Source organism: Drosophila ficusphila, unplaced genomic scaffold (assembly GCF_018152265.1).
Source record: "Drosophila ficusphila isolate 14025-0441.05 unplaced genomic scaffold, ASM1815226v1 contig_198, whole genome shotgun sequence".
Taxonomy (NCBI): Eukaryota; Metazoa; Arthropoda; class Insecta; order Diptera; family Drosophilidae; genus Drosophila; species Drosophila ficusphila.
In genome coordinates, this window is record NW_025064092.1 from 2,161,395 (window position 1) to 2,181,295 (window position 19,901).

The 19,901-nt window shown below is 43.8% G+C and overlaps 4 protein-coding genes across 9 annotated transcripts in view; 3 read left to right on the forward strand and 1 right to left on the reverse strand.

Annotated features, from left to right (window-relative positions):
* LOC108094692 (inhibitory POU protein) overlaps positions 1-10,251 on the forward strand; it is a 31,659-nt gene extending 21,408 nt beyond the window's left edge. For 2 of the 5 annotated variants that reach the window (XM_017195418.2, XM_017195420.2), the window contains 5 exons: positions 7,755-7,953; positions 8,030-8,170; positions 8,731-8,962; positions 9,934-10,091; positions 10,149-10,251. In XM_017195418.2, the coding sequence (XP_017050907.1) occupies positions 7,755-7,953; positions 8,030-8,170; positions 8,731-8,962; positions 9,934-10,091; positions 10,149-10,210 (792 nt within the window). In that variant the 3' untranslated portion in view covers positions 10,211-10,251. Of the gene's footprint in view, positions 1-7,728; positions 7,954-8,029; positions 8,171-8,730; positions 8,963-9,933; positions 10,092-10,148 lie in introns of all 5 variants that reach the window. The other 3 variants (XM_017195419.2, XM_017195421.2, XM_017195422.2) reach the window with 2 other exon arrangements.
* Positions 1,056-3,173, forward strand: LOC108094694 (serine/threonine-protein phosphatase alpha-3 isoform). The gene is made up of 2 exons (XM_017195425.1): positions 1,056-1,638; positions 1,701-3,173. Exon 2 carries the CDS (start codon positions 1,936-1,938, stop codon positions 2,842-2,844), a length of 909 nt encoding a protein of 302 aa, XP_017050914.1. The 5' UTR covers positions 1,056-1,638; positions 1,701-1,935; the 3' UTR covers positions 2,845-3,173.
* A 2,791-nt stretch (positions 10,252-13,042) lies between the features above and the next one.
* Positions 13,043-17,987, reverse strand: LOC108094681 (probable ATP-dependent RNA helicase DDX46). 2 transcript variants are annotated; one of them, XM_017195402.2, is made up of 5 exons: positions 17,759-17,987; positions 17,441-17,698; positions 15,995-17,213; positions 14,693-15,693; positions 13,043-14,627 (listed from the first exon to the last, which is right to left on the reverse strand). In XM_017195402.2, exons 1-5 carry the CDS (start codon positions 17,773-17,775, stop codon positions 13,478-13,480), a joined length of 3,645 nt encoding a protein of 1,214 aa, XP_017050891.1. In that variant the 5' UTR covers positions 17,776-17,987; the 3' UTR covers positions 13,043-13,477. The 2 variants fall into 2 exon arrangements, with proteins under 2 accessions (XP_017050891.1, XP_017050890.1); XM_017195401.2 differs by having other exon boundaries at positions 15,995-17,228.
* Positions 17,988-18,148: 161 nt separating this feature from the next.
* LOC108094722 (p21-activated protein kinase-interacting protein 1-like) lies at positions 18,149-19,771 on the forward strand. The gene is made up of 3 exons (XM_017195464.1): positions 18,149-18,998; positions 19,058-19,134; positions 19,192-19,771. Exons 1-3 carry the CDS (start codon positions 18,246-18,248, stop codon positions 19,703-19,705), a joined length of 1,344 nt encoding a protein of 447 aa, XP_017050953.1. The 5' UTR covers positions 18,149-18,245; the 3' UTR covers positions 19,706-19,771.
* The last annotated feature ends 130 nt before the right edge of the window (positions 19,772-19,901 follow it).

The window sequence follows — 19,901 nt, forward strand, 5'->3', positions numbered from 1 at the left end:
TTTATGTACATTGAAAATTACTCATTTGTGTAACACCAATTAATTTCAACAAACAGCGGCAGGCCGAGCAACACAATGGCCGAAACCATTTATAAAACTTTGCCAACGTTGTTGTCCTTTGCCTTCGTTGCTGGTTAAACAAATGGAGGGAAAATGAGGTCCTTTGTTTCCCCAAAATAAACGATGCTGTTGCTTTTGCTGTTGCTGTTGCTGTTGCTGTTTGGTGTTTGTTTTGCGGTGCCAAGGCAGGACACACAGGACCAAAGGACACTGTACAGTGGAGCCGGCCTTCCCCTGCAATTGCAGCCTGTCCGTAAAACAGTTCAATCAGCTCAAAGTTGCTGCGGGGAAATATATACATACATATATTTTTTGCTCGGGGGGTCAGGGGAAAAATAATGTGAAATGGAAGCCAGGTTGTTGCCTCATTATTGGGACACTGCATTCCGGCCACAAACTCCATTCTTCAACACTGTTTACACTGCAATTTTTCAAGTTGCGCTAACAAATTGCAGCTAATTACTTGCCGCACTAAAAGGGGACCACGAAACGGAGTTCCTGCGAAATGAGCTCACATATAACAGCAGTTTGAACAGCAGGCAGCAGGGTGAACTGCGGAGAACCCCACCGCAAATGGCACTCGGCAACTTCAAGTTTTCCACTCAATCAGAGATAATAAGAACAAATGGATAAGGGCTAGACGAGGGTCGCTGAATTTTGCAAGGGAGGACGACCTTAAATTACACCTTTTCAGAGCTCGAAATTTAAGAGCAACAAACATATTCTTCGATATTTTGATAGTACACTTTCTTGTTAATTGCAAAATTAAATATAATAATCTAAAACACACAAGGTTGCAACGTGACACGCTTTAAATAAGTTTAAGTGTTGAAAAGCGATTAATGATTAATGCCTTACAATATTGTTAGGTAAATCTTCATTTTCAAACCAATAATTTAAAATAATATTTATAATATTTTCTAAAGAAAATGTTCTATCTCAGATATTATCACATAGTTTGTGAGGAATCTGTCTTAGCTTTTTCATTCGTTTGGTCAAAAAAATACAAATAGAGGGGCCGATTCCCGAGTCAAAATTTGTTTCAAAATTTTCGACAGCATTGCAAAAAGAGACGAAAGAGTCCAAAAGTTCGGTCCAGTAAAGAGTGCAGTGCAAGCCGTCCGTATCCTTATAGTGATCCTTTAAAAATCCGGTTTAAGCGCATTAATCATTTATCACCGAGAAATTAGACAGTGAAGCTCGAAGGTTTCTTCTAAAGCCACTGCGAGTTATCCAGGACTTATGAGCTCAATAAATTTGAAAGTAAGAAGAAAAGCAGTAAGTCATCGCAGGTATCAAAAGCTACAAAAAACCCAGGCACCAATAAAAACAAACTATCGACTATTCATCGATGAAGTTTTCTGTGGAAGCAGAGGCCTAAGAAATAAATGTCAATAGTAAAATCAGTCTGACGTTAACGAAGGCACGCAGCATTAACAGCTCCCAAAAACAAAAAATAATAAAAAATAGAAAAACTATAAAAACTATAAAAAGAGAGAAGGGAATTAATAAGCCAAGAACTGAAGAGGTTAGCACTTGTAATAAAGAAAACCTTGCAGCATAAACATATACATTTAAGTAAGTAAAAATTTATTAACACTATTGAACAGTACACTAAATTGAATAAAAATAAAACACAGATTGGAAGAGAAAGTACCAAAAAATTCAACTAGTTCGCAGGACTAGCAAGCGTTTTAGGGGGAAACCAAGAAGATCAGCTTGCAAGGAATTTTCGCAGGCTACTCCCAGCTGCAAACCGAATTTCGCTTGGCCAAGAATCAGGGTGAAGTCCCTGAAAAATCAGCACCAACGGCTTCCCAGGCGTTAGTACGCTCCGGCCCGGACAACGTTGCCGCGGCTCGTAAAACCGAGGCGATGGCGGAGGTCCTCAATCTGGATAGCATCATAGCCCGACTGCTCGAGGTCCGCGGTGCCCGTCCCGGCAAGAATGTCCAGTTGTCCGAGGGTGAGATCAGAGGCCTCTGCCTGAAGTCCCGCGAGATCCTGATGGCCCAGCCCATTCTGCTCGAACTGGAGGCTCCTCTCAAGATCTGCGGCGACATCCACGGCCAGTACTACGATCTATTGCGCCTCTTCGAATACGGTGGCTATCCCCCGGAATCGAATTACCTTTTCCTCGGAGATTACGTGGACAGAGGCAAACAATCGCTGGAAACCATCTGCCTACTGTTGGCTTACAAGATCAAGTATTCGGAGAACTTCTTCTTGCTGCGCGGCAATCACGAGTGTGCCAGTATCAATCGCATTTACGGATTCTACGACGAGTGCAAGCGTCGCTATACCATTAAGCTGTGGAAGACCTTCACGGATTGCTTCAACTGTCTGCCCGTGGTGGCGATTGTCGACGAGAAGATCTTCTGCTGTCACGGCGGACTGAGTCCGGACTTGACTTCGATGGAGCAGATACGCCGGATAATGCGACCCACCGATGTCCCGGATCAGGGACTGCTGTGCGATCTCCTTTGGTCCGATCCGGATAAGGATACCATCGGTTGGGGCGAGAACGATCGCGGGGTGAGCTTCACCTTTGGCGCCGAGGTGGTGGGAAAGTTCCTGCAGAAGCACGATCTGGATCTGATTTGCCGGGCCCATCAGGTTGTGGAGGATGGCTACGAGTTCTTTGCCAAGCGCCAGTTGGTCACCCTCTTCTCGGCGCCCAATTATTGTGGGGAGTTCGACAATGCCGGTGCCATGATGTCCGTGGACGATACGCTGATGTGCTCCTTCCAGATCCTGAAACCCGTCGAAAAGCGCAAGAAGTAAACAAGTTTGAGAGGTCTTATCTGCCATATCAACACGACATCTCCACCAATCTATCTTCTCCACTATATCTTATCCACTGTTACACTTGCCTACATAACAACTGAACCACAATTAAAACACCACTGTAATAGAACCACTGTAACAGCACCACTATATCGACACCACTTCATCCACATCATCCGACATCGAGCGGAATCGAAATCATTATTGCTGGACTTGTCGTCAACTGGATCGAACAAATGCCCCGACTTTAAACACGACTATGGAATTCGTTGTAACAGTTAACTTAATCCACGCTTTGCTTGTTTATAAAGATTCTCTCGAGTTTAGATGGTTGTTCTACTTTTTTTTTTTTTAGGTTATAATTGGGAGCTTGTGGTGATTAAACCACAATTATGTGGAAAACTCCTTTAAAAAGAAAATATTTTATTTATCTTTTTTTGCTTCAAGAATAGGTTTACCAAATGGAAAATTAAAAACAAACGAGGAAGCCAGGATTTGTATTATGATTAAGTTTTTGTATTAAAATTAGTTATATTTTGTTTATTTAATGGATTAATCAATGAAAAGCAAAACACAAAATAAAAACCATTTAGGCAATGAAAGCAAAAATGACAAAGTGGATAAAAAAAAGGATACAGTACATTTAAAGTCAGCTAAGCGTGTACATAATTTACAAAATATGTTAGTAGTTCTACGCAAATGCTCCAGCTTTACTTATTACAGAAAAGCAGAGCCACATTTAACTGCTAATTTCGCATTCAAAAGACTTTGCCACAAATCCGCTTACTGTCGCTTATTTTAAGACCCTCTCTAATGACAAAACGCAGAAAAGTGTGCTACGAATTCTGAAGGAGTGAAAAGTGGGCGATCCCCCCACGAAAAACTCGATTCTATCTGTTTTCCCGTTTCGTGCTTGGTGACAAAAGTCACCGTCATAATATATTAACAATGCTTAAAAATTAATGAACAATAACAAAGCGCACACACATGCACACCAAAAGCGAGATGGCAATACAAGAAGGAGAAAAGAGAGAGAGGGAGAGAGCGAACGAGTCCTGGCAGACAGACAACAAACAAAAACAAAGACAAAGATACAACAAATTGCGCCAAAAACGCTTTATTATGTCAAAATAAGATGGAAAAAAATAGAGAAAAGGAACTGAGTGTGACAACAACAAATTACATTATATATATAATGAGGTCATTTGCGCGTAAACAATCAGTGGGAATCCAGAAAAGAAAATGGGCAAGGAAACGCCGGGAAAACTGTGTGAGAGTTGAAAAAAACCAGCCACATGTTTATCAACAAACGACAAGTAAATAAATTATGCTGCAGGATTTGTTAATAAGCCATGAAGTTGGCGCGAAAAGTCAAAAGGAAAAAATAAAGTCTGAAACAATGTAATACTCTTTAGAAATTTTGAGATATGTTACTTACGAAAAAGAGAAACACAAATAATAAAAAACTGATATATTGTATGTATTTTAAGGTACATATACTGAAAACTACATGATTTTAAATATAACTATATTTCTACTTTTAAACTCCTTGAATTCATTTTACAAAAATCAAATCTTTAAAAACAATATTTTCTATAAAGTCTCTTTAATAATTCCCTTGCTTCTTTGCAAAATCAGGACTTCTCATTAGAGTCTTTCTTACTTAAAATGGCGTCTTCACACACACACACACACACATACATACACACACACACTCATAAATCGCTGCGTATGTCAGTTTATTCGTTGCCGTCGCTGCCACAGAGCACATACTCTATATATACATTTATATAGCTATATAGTATATATACATGTTGCAGTAGAAATCAATGCCGACAACATTTGGCAATTTGGCAGCAGTGCAATTGTTTCTCCTTTTTCCCGTTAGCTACTCCTATTTATTTGTATCCTTTTGTTGCAAACTGTCTTCTATTGTTGCATTTGATTTGTCCTCTGGCAAAATGAAGGGGTTGAGATATATTGCATGCCACACCCACACCCCGAACCCCGAACCCCCACCCCCAAACCCCACTCCACTCCACCCCTTTCCACTCGCAAAGCTCTCTCTGCCATTTCTCTCCGCTCCTGATGTTTCAGATCTGGATACATTGTTTTCCATACACTGCAAAACATTACGTTGCCACTTGGTCCAATTTGTTTTAAAATTATATTTACTTACATTCTCTTTGATAATTATAGTATAGTGTTGAAATAATGTTTTTAGTTTCGCATATCATTGAACATATTGAGAATTTCAATGATTTTTTTAAATATCTTTGAATAGTTTTACAGATTATATTTTGAAGATATTTGTTTATAATTTTTGAGCTTCCATCTTTTATATAATTATAGATTATTTGTTGATATGTTGATTTAACTTTAATATACCTTTTAAATGTGGCTAATTCTAACAAATTACTTATAACCTTTGTGATTATTTCCAAATTTATTATTTATGTACTTTATTAGAGACTTGATATTTCTTTAAAAGGATTCTTTAATAACTCCTTGGCTATAATTCTCTATTTTTCCTATGATATATCTCCAGTTATTACAGTTTTTTTTTAAATAGTTACATTGACCCAATCTTAAAGAATATATTTGTTTGGTAATTAAGATTCGTGTTCTTCCAAGTTATCCTTCTGTTAAAGCTTCGCATCCTTTGGCCCCCCTTGAATAATTTTATTAATTACAAATTATGCGCCTAATGAAATGGCCAGCAGAGGGACTTTTTCCGAAAGGGGGGTGACATCGAGTGGGTGGCTCTGCTGCGGGTGGATGAATCCCCGTATCCCCGTATGTTCCTTGTATTCGATGCTGACGTTGACGTTAACGGTAACGTTAACGCTGGCAGCGACATCGGCACTGCCCACATGAATTTTGCATAAGCCCCAGCCAACCACAATGCAGCACATCCCGCCGCCCGTTTCCCGGATCTACGACTGCAAAAACGACTACGGCTACGGGTTTTTGGCCACGGTTACAACTACGGCTCTGTGGGTTCAAGTCTCCACTCCACTCTCTTCCCCACTCTCTCTCTCTCTCACTCACTCACTCTCTCTCTCTTTGTTTCTCTCCCTCGCTCCAATCCAGATTTTTGGGTCCGTTTTTGTGTTTTCCTCTGTTTGTATGCGTGTGCATGTGTATGTGTGTTTGTAGTACGCGCAGGGTGGTTCGATGCTCACTGCGTCGAAAGGGATGGCAACACTGGGTGCGACGGAGAGAGAGGACAAGCAGGCTCCATTGCATCGCCGAAGTGCGAGAGAGAAGGGCAGCTGGCGAAAGAGAGAGCGAGCGCCAAGGGTGCAAACCAATAACCGTCAGACTAATTTTGGGATTGGTTTATAATTGAAGAGTTTGCCATTGTATTCGGCAGGCAAAAGTTTTTGGGTCGGGGGTTGTCTGCATCTACATAGTTTTTACCATCCATACACACACACACACAAACACCCAAAATACATATATGTCTTATTGTTCTCCATAGGCCTCTCCTTATCATTTTAGAGTTTTACATAATTGGGCAGGGGGCTCCCGGATTCGGATTCGGGTCTGGGTTTTCCGGGGGTCTCGGGGTCCGATTTTCCGTAACTGTGTCCATTTTCCGGTGGGGGCGTGGTATGTTTGCCGATTGTACATAGGAGAGCAGAACTAAGCGCTAGTTTTACCCGCCCGACTGCGCCACATTCACAAAAAGATAAATAAATATGAGTGACCCCCCCGTTGGGAGCCACCCCCAAAAAAAGCCGATCCCCTACCCTTCCCACTCAAATGAAAATGGGAACTGGAAAAGCTGCTAAAACATTGCAGGGTGGGGATAAAATAAAGGGAGGGGAGGAGACTTAGAAAGTGGAAGAGGAAGAGGCCAGGAAGAGGCCATCCGGGCTATTTGGCGTTCTGTTGTAGCATACTTTTCAGCTGTAATCAGTTTAAATGCTTAACAAAGCAACACAAAAGCAAAGAGCTAAGGGGCGGGGTTTTTGAGGGGGGAAGGGGATGGGGGAAACGAAGGACGAAGGACACAAGAAGCTCTGCAGCTCCAGCTTTTTAGTTGCTATTCATATTTGTATAAATAATTGAAGAACTCTATAAATATTTGATGCCTAGACAAAAGAGTTGCGAGCGCCCTCGTCTCCGATTCCAAAACCGTATCCGTATCCGTTCCATTTCGTTCCATTTCGTTTTGTTTCGTTTCGCTTCCAGTCATTTTTGTCTGTCTGCCTGTGTGTTTGTGTGGTCGCGTGAGTGTGCGAGTGTGTGTGTGTGGGACTGATTTCCCGTTCAATTAAAGCTGGCAAAGGGGATCCTTTGGAGTCCCTACCCCCGTTTGTTGGAAAACAAGTAACAAGTGCAGGACGAAAGGCAAAAGGGTTGTCAGTCCTTTTTCAGGATGGATGGGGAACGAGCGAGGACTTTAATTAGAGGTAGCTTTAAATACATTTCTTATGCCGTGAGTGGAAAACTTTACAAATTATCTGCTTAGGGGGTTTGGAAAGCAGAGTGGGTGTGGGTTGTATTCAGAATTATCATGATTAGCCCGATAATGATGGTGTTTAAGATAATTCCATTTAAGTAGGCACACACACAAAAGATTATTAGGTGGAGTTATTCTTCATTTATCAAGGAGATTCAAAGCAATAGTTTAGTAAAGTTTTCTTGCTGTTGAGTAAACATAATAGTACCCTCTTTAGTTGAATAACTTTTTATCTTGAATAGCAATATTCATTAATGAAAAATAAACTGTTTATAATAATATAAAATATTTTAGTTAACAAACTTGTATCTTTTTTTGTTCTATTAAATCAACTTTATAAATACACTGAAAACTACTTTTTACTGGGGTGATTGAACTATATTACAACTACCTGCTAATCGTTAATAAAGCAAATTTCCATTCCAATGCTATTTAGGAAAATCCTTTCTCTCGACAGATGCACCACTCGATGGACCAGCTGGACATGCTGGACCCGACGGGCTCGATGACCACGTTGGCGCCCATTTCGGAGTCGCCGCTGACGCCCACACACCAACACCTGCACGGTTCCTATCACAGCATGAATCACATGATGAGCCACCACCATCCGGGCACGTTAAGTGGCCACACGGGGGGTAAGTGCTCATCACCTTATAACCCATAGTCGCTTATTTCTATCTTTACCTGTTCATCTCTCTCATGGATCTGCAGGACACCATGGACACTCAGCGGTACATCATCCTGTTATCACGGCGGCGGTGGCTGCCGCTGGCCTGCATCCCGACACAGACACCGATCCCCGCGAGCTGGAGGCCTTCGCGGAGCGGTTCAAGCAGCGGCGCATCAAGCTGGGTAAGCTGCAAAGAAAATAAATAAATGTATAAAATATTTAGATAAAATAAATATAATACAAACATAAAATAAATTTATACTGAATCTGAATAAATATCTAATTAAATATCTGATCTCATTAATGTGTTGAGTTTAATTTAAGTACATATTATACATAATTTAAAATAGATCTTATATCACCCATTTTTCTGTTCTTTCATGCGTATTCATATTTTGTACATGTTTTTAAATATACATAAATGTTTTAAATGATGATCCTATACAACATAGTTGTTTGTAATAATTGATTATTACTTAAAAAAATTGTTGTTATTAATTTGTGGATTGGCTGTGTAAAATTTTAATTGAAATGATATATACATATATAGCTTCAGGGATAAGCTTAATTGGATGATATTATGTCCTGTTACACAAGTAATTTCTGTTATTCAGTTTAATTGATATGTTTTTCGTTGTTTTCTTTTTTTGTACAATGTGACAGCCTGGAATATAGTTGTTTATAAATTCTTTATAAGTACTATACAATATGTTTATATATGTTTTTGTTGGGCAACTTTCAGGTGTCACGCAGGCGGACGTGGGCAAGGCCCTGGCCAATCTAAAGTTACCTGGCGTCGGCGCGCTGTCGCAGAGCACGATCTGCAGGTTCGAGAGCCTGACGCTGTCGCACAACAACATGATCGCCCTGAAGCCCATCCTGCAGGCGTGGCTCGAGGAGGCCGAGGCGCAGGCGAAAAACAAGCGGCGCGACCCGGATGCGCCCAGTGTCCTGCCGGCGGGCGAAAAGAAAAGGTAGAAAGTGTTTTAATTGCCCCGGTAGCCAATCCCCCTTCCCCTCCTTATCCCTCCCCACCGAAATCCAACTGAAATCCCACTGAATCTCTCTTTATCCACTCCGAAATCCCTCCCAGTTCGTCCCTTAAGTGTCCACCACCTGTCCCAATCCCGCTGAGAAATGGCTGAACCACCATCCCATAGACCCAGAGCACCCTCCTCCAGCATCCGAGCGCGAAGTAATTGGCCAGACACCAAAAACACCATCACTCTGGGATCCCACTGACAGATAGACCATAATCGAATTTGTGCATATTAATTAGGTATTCGCACCTGCGAATTATCTCCGATTTTTTGTTTTTTATTTACGAATTTTTGTAGAGCAGAACGTATTTATTTTGATCTTACGATTAAACGAAGGATTTTCTTTTATGATAACTTTTAATCAGCAAGCTCTTTTTAATATAATTTGTTACTCCTATGTCTAGAAGGTCCATTTATTCAAGAACATAGTTCATTCATTTATCATTTAGTGGCGCCATCTAACGATCATTTACTTTTGTAGTCCTCTTTAATAGAAGACTAAAAGCTCAAAAACAAAACGCCACCTATTTTTCATTTATTTTAATTTGTTTCAGGATATTACAAGTCTTTTAAAATAGATAACAATTTAATTCACAAATAGATTTGAATAACTTTAATTATCTTGAAAAATTGCTATTATTCTTCACTTAAGTTACTAAATTACTACCTAGTTTATTGATTATGCACTATCATCAGCCAAAACTCCCAGAAAGCACATATAAAAACTATGAAATCAAATCGAAAAACCAGGAATCCATTCGCATCGATCGAGCATATATTCTTTGAGCACAACCAATTGTCAAAGCCATTACCGAAATACCGAATTACCGAATTACCGAAATGTCCCACAGCTTTAGGGCCCCGCTTCTAAAGTAATCTATATCGAGTCTTTTTTCAAGAAAAAGGACTTCCATTGCGGCACCTGAAAAGCGTTCCCTGGAAGCCTACTTCGCCGTACAGCCGAGGCCATCCGGTGAGAAAATCGCTGCCATTGCCGAAAAGCTGGATTTGAAGAAAAACGTGGTGCGCGTCTGGTTCTGCAATCAACGTCAAAAACAAAAACGTATGAAATTTGCCGCTCAACAACACTGACAATCAAATAATACAGCCACACAATTAGGTATAGTTAGTAGTGTAACACCCTCAATGACTGGCCACGGTTCGGCGGGATTTGGATACTGATAGTCGTTTATGACGGCAGCGGCGGCGGTTAACACGGCAGCGGCGGCGGCGGCAGCAGCGGAGCGGCAGCGGCAACATTGGGCTCCTCGTCGGCGGCATCAGCGGCATCGGCGGCATCGGCGGCAACGTCGGCGTGTCTGGGCGACTATTACCTTTAGTGATTCTGATTCTGGTTCTGATCCTGATCCCGATCACCACCCCCAAAAAAAAAACAAAACAAACACCATACTATTTCTGTTTGCAATATATCCAATTGCGATGCAGATGAAGCGGCAGCAGCACAACCAATCAACCAACAACAACATCAGCAACAACAACAGCAAGAACAACAACCACAAGGACAACAACAACAAGAACAACTCAACTTTCTCTATATATCTTTCACTCAGTAATCAACCAAGCAGCGGCGTAAAAAATCGGCCAGAAATAATACTACTACTACTAATAATAGCAGCATACCACACACAACTATAACATTTATACCCCTTCTCCAGAATGTATATCCCCACGATTTCAGAGGACAACACCCCCAAGGAAAAACAAAAAAAAAAAAGGAAAACGGAATACGGAAAAATAAGAAACAACAAAGTAAACAGCATTACCTAACATCGATTTGCAAACAAAAAAAACACAAATGAGAATGCAAAATGAATACCAAGAAATACAAGAATTTTTTTTAGGAACGAATAATGAAACAATGGACCAACATATCAAATGCAATAATTTATTGAATTGTATAAGAGAAAAAGGTAAGCTAAGCCACTGGAAAAGTTTACACTTAAGAAAATCATTTTATTCGTATATCAATTTAAAATACATTTCAAATATGTATAACAACATTATCTAATGCAGTGATAAGGTCAAAAATATTTAATTAAATGTTGTTTATTTAATATTATGTTATTTATTTTAAAACCATAAATATTGAAAGCAATTATTTTCCTCTCTGTTCATCACCTAAATTTAGCGTATTTAAGCGAAAATAAATTGAGCTAACTAAGCCATTTATTTGTTTCCATTTTATTTATTTGCAGAACAAAAACGAGCAAAAAAAGCGGAGAACAAATTGAAATGATAAATCAATTGAACACGGGCCTTCCCCCTCCAAAAACGAGAAACCCCAATCTGCTACTGCCCAACAACAACAACAACAACAAGGATACACATCAAGGATACACAGGATAACACTCACACACAGGCAGACATTTACACACAACTACAACAACAACAACACACACACACAGACAGACAGACACAAAAAGACCAAAAGAATGCCAAGAAATTGCTTCAAGTGATCCGATAATAAGAATCTAAGCTTATAAATCTAAGGAAAAGGCAAAATGAATGTGGACGAGCTGGAAAAAGCAAAAAAAAAAGAAACAAAACAAAAACACATGGACAGCGGCAACAGCAACAGCAGCAACGGAAATTGCAGCCACAGCAGCAACATGAGTTGCAAGTTGCTAGTTGCCGGTTGCCAATTGCAATTGCAACAGCAGGAAACCACTACACAGACAACCCCGCACACATGCCCCAAAAAACAAAAACACGAGCGATATGCATTAGCCACTGTATATATAGACTATATACATATAGGGAACTTTGATTCGATTGTAAATACCGCAGCAATATAACAACAACACCCACACACACACACACTCACACATCAACTGTAGCCAAAGGAAACCAGAAACAAGAAGATTTTCAGCTAGCTTACAGTAGAAAGAAAGCCCAGCCAAAGCAACTAAGCCCCAATCCTTAATCCTTAATCCTTAATCCCTTATCCTTAATCCCCAATCCTTAATCCTTTGCCCCGAAAAGAATGATAACCCTGCCAATTTCTCCCTGAGAACCACACTAACCCCAAAAAACCAGCTAAGCAAAGGCATAATTTAATTTTTTTGTCTAATTATAAGTAAACTAATGCAAAAAGGATATCGAAAACAACAAAAATCGGCGGAGAAATCCGACTCCCAAAAAAAATGTTAGCAGCAACTGGAGATATTGCAACGAATTTAAAATGTTGCCAAACTAAACTAAACTAATGCAGAAGGAGAAACCAAAAAAAAATCATATATAAATAAAAACAAACAACTCTATGACAACTATGAATTACATATAAATATATAGTATATATATAAAGAATTTTAAAAAAATTATATACTATACATAACATTTTTTTTTGTTTTTTTTTAATTGTATAATTTAGCACATTTCATAGTTTTAACTAGAATTGTACATATAAAAGAAGAAATATAAAGGTATTGGATAATGATATATATATATGAATATATTTATATATATATAGCGTGCGTGTGAGTGATTTTGAATGAGTAGAAATAAAATAAAAAAGAGAAACCCAAAAATCCAAAGTCAAGACAAGCGCGAAATTCAATAATAATTTTAAACAAAAGCTAAAAATAAAAATAACTCATAGTTTTGTATCAAATGAAATGAACAAGAAACAAACAAACATTTTGCCGACAAATTAGAGCATAAAATAAAATGTAAACCAAGTAAAAACATAAAATTTTTTTCATAAAAACCAAAAACCAAAAAAAAGCGCATAATAATGTTTATAAAAAATTATAATACATACCATTGATAACGGACATGCCCAAGCTCATAACTACATTTAAATTTAATTTTAGTAGTTTCTAGACACAAGAAATACTGTAGCATGAAAATCAATTGATTGCAGCGCTCGAGTGCTGGCGGAGATATATAAGTAAATAATAAAAATGCAGCAAGAAGCAACAAAAAATAAGAAAACTACCCAAGAGTTCTTATTGGGCGAGATAATGGTCATAAATCACTAAATTCCCGAAGAGGTTTGTTCTTATCAATACCTTTTATATTTATTCAATACCAAAAACAGATTATTGTGCGGAGCGACAATGGTCTACATTTAAATGGTTAAAAGTTAGGGTTTGAACTTTTAATAGTTTGCCATTAATTTCCAGAAATAATTCAAGTTTAAATTATAGATTCGACTCTTAGGCGTAATCTAAAATTGCTTATTACGATTAATTTTAATTGTGCAAGTAGTTCATCAATGCTTTTCTATCTGCCAAAATTCAAATCCGTGATAAACTCACGTTTCACATTAAGTAAAATCTGCACTCCGGATTAAAAACACACAACATATGTCCAATAAATTTATTGGGATTAATTCCGTTTGGGCAACTTAACGCAGTTACTGACCACAAACGATACTTAATATGTAATCTGATCGCATTCCAAGGAATAGTACCCTATTTTGTTTATTTAGACCACCTTGTAGCGTCCCTTGTTGAAGACGTGGTGGGCGGAGCTGAGCTTCAGCAGCTCCTCCTTGATGAGCCGCGTGATCTCGCGCTTGGCCTTCTGCACGGCCAGCTCGCTGCAGCTCTCGATGGCCAAGTAGAGCTTCCGTTCGCCATCCGGCGGATTCTTGCCCTGCGGCACGTACGTTCCGCGCACGGTGAGTCCCGCCTCCGAGTACTCGGAGATCTGGGCGAGGGCCTCCTTGGAGGTCACCTTCCAGCGCGCCTGCTGCGGGAAATCGTTGATCTCCAGCTCCTCCTCGTACTTGGTAAACGAGTTGCTATTGCCGCCCGTCAGCGGACCCAGTCCCTCCTCGTCCTCCTTGGGTTGGTAATTGAGCTTATTGTTCAGCTTGGCGGCCATCTGCTCGGCCACCGTTCGCGCGGTCAGCAGTGGAGCGGCGGCGCCAGTGACATGTGGTCCCTTCAGCATCGGTTCTACGGCCACCACACTGCTGCCCTTGGTGTCCAGATTCTTGCTGCTGTTGATCTTCGAGGCCAGCCGCTTGGCCAGCTCCAGTTTGTCCGAGCTGAGGGCTCCGCCAATGCCTGCATTCTGACCACCAGCCGCCGCCGCCGAAGCTCGTTCCGCTGCAATCGCCAAATTGGCAGCAGCAGCTGCGGCCGCCGCTTGAGCTGCCGCCGAGGCCAGGGCGGGATTACCGGAAACAGCAGCAGCTGCAGCAGCAGCCGCCGCAGCAGCAGCCGCAGCCGCAGTGGCCGCAGCCGAGGCCGAAGTGTCCTTAACCGTTCGCTTGGCCGCGAAGATCTGTTCGATCTGCTGGTCAATGTCCTGCTCGATGTCCTCTTCATCGTCGGAGTCAGCGAGTCCCAAGGCGGCCTTCTGCAGCTTCTTGCTCTCCTTCACCGCATTGAATTCCTGCTCGTCGAACTTAAAGCCCTTGCCGCTGAAGCCGCCGCCAGTGTGCACCGTTTTGCCCTCGGCCTCCTGGGCGGTCTTGTACTCCGTCCACAGGGTCTGCAGCTCGGCGGGAATCAGGGTGCCGGATAGGTCCAGGGCGCGGATAATATCGCCGGCGTAGCGCGACTGTTCGGGTGTGATGAAGGTAAAGGCGCTGCCCTTTTTGCCCGCTCTGCCAGTGCGACCGCATCTATAAACAAAAACATGAATTTGTTAATAAAAGAAGCCTTTCCAGAGATATATTCTTTCGCCCACCTGTGCACATAGTCCTCGTAGTGGTTGGGCACATCATAGTTGACCACCAGGATGAGATCCTTAACGTCCAGGCCACGTGCCGCCACCGAGGTGGCAATCAGCAGCCGCACCTTGCCCGACTTGAAGTCGATGATCGTGGAGTCGCGATCGAACTGATCGATGCCGCCATGGAGACTCATGCAGGGATAGGAGGCCTTCATGAGGTCGCGCAGCAGTATATCGGCGTTCTCCTGCTTGTCCACGAACACAATGATGCTACCGGCCTCCTGGTAGATGCCCAACAGCTCCAGCAACTTGAAGAACTTCGCATCGTCGTTGAGGATGACCACATTCTGTTCGACATCCTTGCAAACCACCGAACGTCCGCCGACGATCACCTCGATCGGCTTCTTGAGGATGCGTCGCGCCAGCGCTTCCATTTGGCGGGGAAACGTGGCGCTGAACATGACCGTCTGGCGATCGGGACGCACGTTGTCGATGATGCGCATCACCTGCGGCTCGAAGCCCATGTCGAACATGCGATCGGCCTCGTCCAGAACGACATAGGTGACGCGTCGCAGGTTCGTCACTCGACCGGAATTCGCGGCCAGCATATCGATCATGCGGCCCGGTGTGCAAACAATTATCTCGGCGCCGCGCTTCAGTTCGGCAATCTGCTCGGAGATGCCGGTGCCGCCGTAAACACAAACCGGCCGCAGACCGAGCGACTTGCTGAACTTGCGGATGTCCTTGCCGATCTGCATGCAGAGTTCGCGCGTTGGCGCCATTATGATCGCGATTGCGCCGTCGCCGTCCTCCAGGCTCGGCTGGTCCAGAATGTGCCTAAACATTGGTAAAATGAATGCCAACGTCTTGCCACTGCCAGTTTTAGCAATACCTATCAGATCCCGTCCGGACATGATGGCCGGTATGGCCTGGCACTGGATGGGCGTGGGCTTCTCGAAGCCCAGCCGTCGCAGCACGTCCATCTCTTTCTTGCTAACGCCGCACTGCGCCCAGGTCTGCGGGAGATTAATGGGAATTAGTTGAAATTCGAGTGGAAACGGTTACTCAAATGGATTATTCTTTGCTGCATTAAATACCCCAAACCAAAAAGCAATTAAATAGCAAATGAAAATCGAGTTGAATCAAATAGAATGAAATATGAAATGGAAAACAATATTTATATGGATTAAAGAAAGATATTCAAATGGATTTAAACATTTGCAATCCCCTGAATCAAACGAAATGAAATAGCAAATGATAATCGGTATTCAATTAAACGAAAGCTAATCCCTCGTCATTCCATTCAGCAACACTCACCTTAATGGGCTTCGGACAGCCCTTGCCCTTCACCTGAACGCCCTCCAACTCGGATCGATACTTCTCCACATCGCCGGCGGTCATGCGACTCAATTCCGGCACCTCAACGTAGAAATTCTTGCGGAAGGGCGCGTACGTGACCGAGGAATGATCGATCTTGGCCAGCTCCTTGCGATGCTTCATCGCCAGATTGACAGCCGTGTCGCGTATGTCCTCCAGCTCATCCTCGCTGGAATACTCCAGACTGTCCATGTTCTGTTCAATCAGTTCGCCCTTCTTGAGGGTCGTCGTCTTTTTCTTGGCCACGCCCGTTAGGATAACTACGCCCTGCGCTTTGGCTGGCGGATTCACGAAGTTGTTGACGCGCCGCATCTCATTGTTGACCTCCTGCATGTAGGCATCCAGTGGATCGATGTCGTCTTCTGGCTCCACCTCGGCTGGGGGTTTCTCCGCGCCTGGGGGTTCGGGTTCGCTCTCCACCTTCGGCTGCTCCGGCTCCTTGGGTTCCTCCTCCTTTTTGGCGACGGGCTCCTCGACGATCTCCATCTTGACGGGTGCTGGTTCGGGTTCCTTTTTGATCTCCTTCTTAGCTTCCACGACCGGTGGCTCCTTCTTGATCTCCTTGATCTCAGCCTCGGTTTTGGGAGCCAATCCCAAGCCCAATTTGGCGCCAAACGACTTGCTGAAGGTGGGACGTTTTAGGGGCGAGAACTTCGACTCGACCAAGTCATCGTCGAAGCGTTTGCGTATGCTGTGGAATTTCGAGGGCGGCGAGTCCGGTTCGGTGTCCTTTTTCCCGGTGTCCAGTGTCGGAGCGGGATTGCTGTCGTCCTCCTCGGACTCATCTTCCAGACTCCACTTCTTTGTGGATTTCACCACCGCCGGTGCCACAACAGCAGCCTTGGTGTCCCGCTTGCGTTCTGCTCGCCAGCGCTCGATGCGCTCACGCCGCTTGATCATCTCCTGCTCCAGGCGGCGCTGCTGCTCCTCCTTGTCGATCTCCTCCACCTCCTCTTCGGAGGAGCTGGTCGAGGGCACCGGAATGACCAGCGGTGCGGCCGCGGCGGCGGTGGCCCTTCTGCCATCCGATTCCCGCTCCCGCTGGCGATCCCGCTCGCGATCCTTGTCCCGTTCCCGCTCCTTTTCCTTCTCGCGCTCACGATCCTTTTCCCGCTGACGATCACGTTCCCGCTCGCGTTCACGCTCCTTGTCGAGGCGTCTGTAATGAGGGGAACTGAAGTAAGGCAAGAACAGTCAGTTTAAATAATAAATCAACAAATTAAATCGAACACAAGGCTTAAGTTTGGGGTGACACATTTGAAAAACTGAATCTAAACTGAAAAGTTGTGACTCAACTAATTTTGAAGCAGTTTATTTTTAGTAATTAAACAAGATCAAAATCCAATTTATCGTGTCACTTGGAAGGTGACCGTATATCCAACTCACTTGTCTTTTTCGTAGTCCTTCGACCGGGAACGCTTCCGCCGCTTGTCGTCCCGTCTGCCGCGATCACTGGCCATGTCCTTGCCGCGTTTCCTGTCGTCCCGGCCACCCCGGGAGCCACCGCCCGATCCTCCTCCGTTTCTGGACTTGCCCATCTCGTAGTCGCGACTGCGACTATCATGCCGGTTATCCCGCTCGCGATCTCTGTCCCGATCTCGGTCGCGGTCCCTCTCCCGCTCCCGCTCCCTGTCACGGTCGCGCCTTTGAAATAGTAAATCCATTAGCTATGAGTGCTTATTGATAGAAATCCTTGCAACATACCCGGAACTCTTCGACATGGCGCTTTCTCAGGTATCTGGGCGCCGGTTTGCCGGTGCCGCTCTACCAACTAGCGGGCGGTGCTGAATTTATGCAGTTCGCACTGCCTCTCGTCCACCGAGCACTTCACAATGCAATGTGAACTTGTTTTTATTGAGTTATTAACGAATTCTCATCAGGAATCCGGCAAAATATAATTTTTAATCGTTTGTCGCGCACAGAGTGACCATGGCTTATCTGCTAGGGATGGTACATAAGCGATGGCAGGCCGGCAATACCGATTAATCGCACTTCCACAAAGTGGCAACGATAATGGGTGTACAACACCGCTAGATATGGTGTGTGTCTCGGCTAATTTAATAAGGTGGAAACTGTGGTATAGTGAGTTCGGAATTTGGCGTTGCCACTCCGCTGCCACACGTGTTGAGCGGATAAACAAATTGTTAAATTCGAGCGAGCTAACAATTCCAAACCCAGACCGAAAATAATCATGCCGCCCGATATCGAGATTATAGTGGGCACATACGAGGAGTACCTGCTGGGCTACCAGTTGATTGAATCAACTGCGGAAGGCAGCTCGTCGAAACTCCAACTAAAACAGACATTTGCCGACAGATCGCATGCAGGATCCATCAAATCGGTGGCTGTGCAAGGACCCTGGGTTGCCAGTGGTGGCACCGACGACAGGATCTTCGTGTACGACATGCGCACGAGGAAACAATCACAGATTATACTATCCCACGCGGGCACGATTAACACCCTGCAATTCTCGCCCGATTTGACGCACTTGCTCTCCGGCGGCGCCGATGGCCACATGATCGCTACCCGCGTAGGAAGCTGGAGCACCGAGGGCGATTGGAAGAAGGCTCATGCCGGCCGACCAGTCACGCACATTAGCTGCCATCCCAGCAGCAAGCTGGCGTTGTCTTTGGGCGGCGACCAGGTGCTGAACACCTGGAATCTGGTCAAGGGACGCATGGCCTACAAGACCAATCTGAAGGGCAAAACGACGCTGGGCAGCCAGCCGGACTGCCTGTCCTGGTCCACCCAGGGTGAGTACTTCACCCTCAGCGGACCACTCTTCCTCGAGATCTGGGACATCAAGAGCGCCCATGTGATGCGTCGCACCAAGATGCCAGCGAAGCCCATCTGCGTCACCTGGCTGAGTGGAAGCGAGTGCCTCGTCGGTCTGGAGAACGGCAGCGTTGCCTGGATATCGGCCAACGATGAGGAGGATACTCCAGTGAGTTTGCCATTTATTTTCCTGTTGGACTCCTTTGTATTTATATGGTTTATTTATAGCCAACTTTCATTTCTGCACACGAAGCAAGGGTCAAGTCAATTGCCTTTCTGAAGGAAACACTGGCCACCGTATCCAGGTAAGTTGCTTTTGGTGTGCCATTAATATAAAACCTAATCTATATTTTGCATTCTAGCGCTGGCGAAATTAAAGTCTGGACGCCCAACATTGAGAAACGCACGCTAAAGGAGATTGCAAGCACCAACATGGACTGTCGACCCACCGGACTGGGTTTGCTGGATCTCAGCCAGTTCGGCAATGCCCGTCCGGTGGAGCAGCTTATCAAGGTGGAGAAAAAACCAAAGGCCAAGGGGGAATCCGGACAATCTGCCATCCCTCCAGCACCACGAGGATTCGTGACCATTGAATACGAGCAGGATGAGAAGCAGGAGGTCGAGGAGGAGTCAGTAGCCACTCCCAAGCCCAAGCAAAAGAAAAACAAAGAGAAGGGGAAGGCAAAGAAGGCGGCCCCGAAACCTGAGGAATCCTCCGAAGAGAGCAACTCGGAGGAGGAGGACAGCGAGGACATCTTCGACAGCGACAGTGACGAGTCCAGTGATGGAGGCCACCGAAGGAAAAGGCCGCAAAAGCGTAAACAGCCACCCGCTTCCGCCTCCAAGCAAAAATTCAAACAGCAGAAAAAGAAATAATTCTGTATGCTATAATCTAGACTATGTTACGACTGTCAATAAACTTGAGTTTAATATAGAAATATATTTAAAAGTTTTAAATTTTAAATTTTAGCATGATGGAAATTCTTTCAACAAGGAAATATATAAACCCTTACATAAAATATCAAATTAGAAGCCTATACTTCCACTATGCATAGTATTTATCAATTACAAT